A 4,713-nucleotide genomic window follows, 5' to 3' on the forward strand; every position below is an offset into this window, starting at 1 on the left:
TATTTGTATTGGTTAAATTAGAACACAAATACTAAAAATTACAGGACGAGAATTTCTCATTTAGGAGTAGGAAGACTTTTATAGTTCTACTTTACTAATACATTGGTAACTTAATACTTCAATATTTTATTTTAAAAATTTTAACGCCAAGTCCTAATGAAATTGTCAAATCCGCATAAACGATTAGCTGTAAGGAGAAGAGATCATTATCTAAGACGATTTTTTTTTTCTTTCATACTTATTTTAGTATTTTACAGACAACATATGTTAAGTGAAATTTGTTAATTCCTTACTAGCTTTCTCCTACCTTCCCTATCTTTTAATTATTTATTCGCTACAATTTTGGTTCTTTCTCCAGAAAAAAATTTGGTAATAAAAAAGTTTCAGTCATAATTAGTCAAAATTTTTTATAATATACTTCATTTATATCATTTAATAACAATTTTATTTTTTAGTCTACTCTTTTATCATTCTACGTATCATATTCTTATCAATTCTATTTATTATTAATATTAATTATAATATCATATTCCTTATTATTAGATATTCTTATAATCAATACTTAATATTTCCTTTTATAATTTGATTTTTATATTTAAGAATATAATAAAAATTAATAATAATTAATAACAGTTATGATTTATCATTGTAATTGATTCTTGTTCTGCTCCTTCGCCTAATAGAGATATGATAATATCACATAAATTCAATAGTTACTTGTAAAATAATTTATTAAATATTTAGTTTCTTCTAGTTACGCATTTATGTGCAAATGAGAAATGTCATCTGTGTGTCTCAGAATCTAGGATGTTTTAAACTTTTGTTTCTAAATTACAAAAGGTTAAACCACCAACCATAATCCTATTAATACCAGTGAGTTATGTCCTTCTAGAACCCTTTGTTTAGTTATAATTGGCCTACTTCGTTCCATCCCTAGCAGTCAGAAAGAGTGAACTTCGTGGAAGTATGTTTGAGAAGAGAAGTATTCAAATTCAAACCTACCCCACCCGTGTATATACATTTTTAAGGATAACTATTATTTAACGTCAAATAATATTATCTAATTTTTTTGGTGACCAAATATCATAAAGCTGGACTATAGAAGTGTCTCTCTACCCCAATTTCATTCCTCTAAACTTTAGCTTGATCACTAACATTCAATTTGATCAATTAAAATATATAATAATAAACTTGACAAATCCATATCGTAGGTTAACATATTTAATTAAGTTGAAAACTTATGCATTCATTAGTGAACCGTTCAGCACTGGCAGATGCAAGTTGATATCAAAACAACCTCAATACTTGTCAACATGTTCTATTGTTATTTAAGTGTATCTTGATCTTGATAAGCCGAATGAATGAGCCAACACGCTTTGTAATTTTGTATCATATATGTGGATATCGTTTCTAAAGTATGTATCTAGAAATGAAAATGAAAAAAAAAATTCACTAACTTAACAAGTGCTCTTGAATTATTCAATAGTTAAGCCATTAACAATCAGAATTAACAGAAAAAACTATATTCTAAAAAAAGGTATGATTACCCTGGGGAAAATGTGGTTTAGGGGATAAGAGAAAAGATAGGTAGTTGTGCCGCACTAAATTACAGCGAATTAATTAATACACAGAACGTGCGTTTCCTTTGCGGATCAAAGCAATCGATTTCGACCCACCAAGAAGTTGAATCTTAGAAAGGTGCAAGTCCACTAACAGGTCAAGAGTCAAACCACTTCATCATATTATCATTGGCACGTGCGCAACATTCATAATCCACTCGTTTTTAGGTGCCATGATTTAATCCAGGAATGCACTACTATACTAAATAGAACAGCTTTCACGTTATGACAATCCTAAGGTGTATTTTCTAATGTTTAACTAATGAAAAATTCAAAGAACAATAGAGGCTAGAGCTCTTTGAATGCATCCACTAAGAACATGGTTGAAAAGTGAATTGCTTAGCCATTCGCATTGCCAGTAACCAATATTGAATGCGAAAAGGGGAAGCCTACTCGTCCTCTTGTTAGTATTATTAATGGAAAGACACAGGATTTCAAAATCTAATACAGAACCATATATATATGTATCCAGAGCATTTCAATGTAAGGTGGAATGGCTTCACTCTAGTGCTTTAAACGTCTTTAGCCATTGCAGCAAAATCAGTTTCCGTCGATTCCTTATCCTTGGGTTTAGCGTGAGCTTCTTGCCCGTGATTATGCTCTTCAATAGGTATGCCTCGTCTATAAGATGATGAAGATGACGACTCTCCATCAAATATGCCTGGAGTGTTAGCAAACACATCAAATAAACCGTTCTTCATTTCTTCAGCTGCTCCAAAGAAACGACTGAGACCCCCAAAGATGCTTCGTTCCATGTCTTCGATACCACCAAAGATGCTTCGTTCCATGTGTTCAATATCGCTTCGCAGCCCAGGGAAGTCAAACACACCACTGACACCACGGTCTGAAGAAGCAAACCGACCTCCTCTTAGAACCTCATCTGTGACATCCTCTTCGGTATATTCTTTGTTTGATTGCACCACTTCAACAGGCCTGACAAATTGGAAAGAAGAAGTGAGATAAAAATTAACCAGCCAGGTTGTCAAGAGTCAGTAACAAGAACCTAATGCCAGAAAATACCAATCAATCTATGAAGCATGAAACTGTGAAATGCTGTTCATAAAACAATTCAATGTAAATGGAACAACTCTAGAAGCTTGTGCAGAAGTAAATGATCAAAAACTAAGTTTGATCTATACTCTATTGGTAAGCACTGTCCATGCTTCAAGGGTAAACTCTCTGGAGCAACTAGACCAAAGGTGAACCAAATTAGCACAGCTTTATAATTCATGTTCTGTATCATCAAATATCATCCATCGATGGGTGTATAGTAACAAGGCCAAATGTGGTTCTCGTGCATGAACTGAATTGCTTTAGATGCTGTCATGCCAAACAACATCCACAGGGTAATAGACGTCAACAACTTCATCTATATAGACCAAGTTTGAGAGAAGGCTCTTCACAAGTTCACTTTTCAGATATATATATCAATTGCTGGACCACCAAGTCATGAAACAAATCCCAAATATAAGATTCACATAAATACTAATTTTCCCAAGAGGAAGATGCAAACCACGATTCGAGAAATTTTGCGAGTCACTTAGGTGATTTGAATTGTGAAGGACTGAATCAACTTGGATCACACAATTCAAGCTTCCAAATATGAGATTCAATAACCATACTGCAGATTATATCTTAGAAAGATAATATTTAAAAAAAAAGACTTTTTAAAGCTAATCCTAACCCGTGCTTACTGTAGTTATCCACTTCTGAAACATTCATAACAGTGTACTATAACACAGAATGTTGTGTCAGATAGCTGTCTAGCCCCAAGGGCAGATATTTGAAAAGAAAAAAGATTGAGAAAATGGATGATGCATAACAAAGGCCTACTTATAAGTTTTTATAATGAACATTCTTGCTGTAATGTGATCATAAACACGTATCAGCAAGAAAAGGAAGGAATCCAATATTCAAGCCTAGTTGCAAGAAAACCCACGCCCTCAAATACATGGCCCCTTTTGAACTCTGCTAGGGTAGAGCTAAAGTTTTTCTGATTGCAATTTAATCAATTTTCATCAAACTGAGACAACTATATATCTAAACAAAATTTTTCTCTCAACTATTTCGAATTCCAAATATTAATTTTAAAACATTCATGAAATTAGCAAATGGAACGGGAAAAGAAATCCAGGAAGTGTATCTAACTCCTAAGAATAAAATGCAACTAACTTGACAATATTCATAGCAATAGCATATAACCTGCAGCAGTACCTGTTTAATACCTAATCAATTCATAAATCATAGAGCAATGGCACCTTGTTATAGCTTACTTAAAGTACCTCCAAATGAATCTATCTACACCAAGATTTCAGCTCTTACACCATTTCTTTTTAACAAGAAATAACAATAATAAACAGAAAACGAAAACCTAAATAGAGGCAAGCTAGGAGCTAAATTAGGATAACAAGAGATGGAAAAGGGGTAAAATCGCTTACTTTCCGACGCAATCCCTGAAAAGCTCTTCGGTTTTCTCGCACTTTTTGATGAACTTTCCCGGCTCTACCTCTTCAGTTTTGCACTGCGATCTCACGATTCTACGGGTGGAGCATTGCTCGCCGACGGCCACGGAACTGCTGCTGTTGGCGTTTACGTTGCCGTTGTCGCCGTCGTCGTCGTCCCTCCAGACCCATCCCATTTTTCTCTGTCGAACACTTCAGATTACAGATAGAATGAGAAGGTTCGTCGCATCTCTGGTTTGTGGCACTGTGTTGAAGACGGGGTTCACGGATTTTATTGGTGTGTCGTTGGGGCGGTTTCTTTCTCTGCAAGCACATGTGTCCACGTGTATTCTAGTTCTGGAAGCTGCCATAGCTTAGGCCTTAGTGGGTTGTATTCCTTTTTTTTTTTTCCGCAAAAATTGAAAGAAAATAAAGATTAAAGACGCTCATGTTTATGATATATAGATTTAAAAAAAATACTTAATTTCAGATTGATTTAATTTATTATTTTAAATTTTATCACAATCAGTATTAATTAAAAATAATATAATTTAGTTGAATTAATTTAATTTAATTGTTTTTTTGAATCTACATGTCGTAATAAATATTTCTTAAACACGTCGATTCCCGATTGTATAAACTTTTGAAAGGTA

At 33.6% G+C, this 4,713-nt stretch overlaps 1 protein-coding gene across 1 annotated transcript; it reads right to left on the reverse strand.

Moving 5' to 3' along the window:
* LOC107623866 lies at nucleotides 1,846-4,432 on the reverse strand. The gene is made up of 2 exons (XM_016326259.2): nucleotides 4,058-4,432; nucleotides 1,846-2,552 (listed from the first exon to the last, which is right to left on the reverse strand). Exons 1-2 carry the CDS (start codon nucleotides 4,255-4,257, stop codon nucleotides 2,132-2,134), a joined length of 621 nt encoding a protein of 206 aa, XP_016181745.1. The 5' UTR covers nucleotides 4,258-4,432; the 3' UTR covers nucleotides 1,846-2,131.

This window comes from Arachis ipaensis, chromosome B10, assembly GCF_000816755.2.
Source record: "Arachis ipaensis cultivar K30076 chromosome B10, Araip1.1, whole genome shotgun sequence".
Classification (NCBI taxonomy): domain Eukaryota; kingdom Viridiplantae; phylum Streptophyta; class Magnoliopsida; order Fabales; family Fabaceae; genus Arachis; species Arachis ipaensis.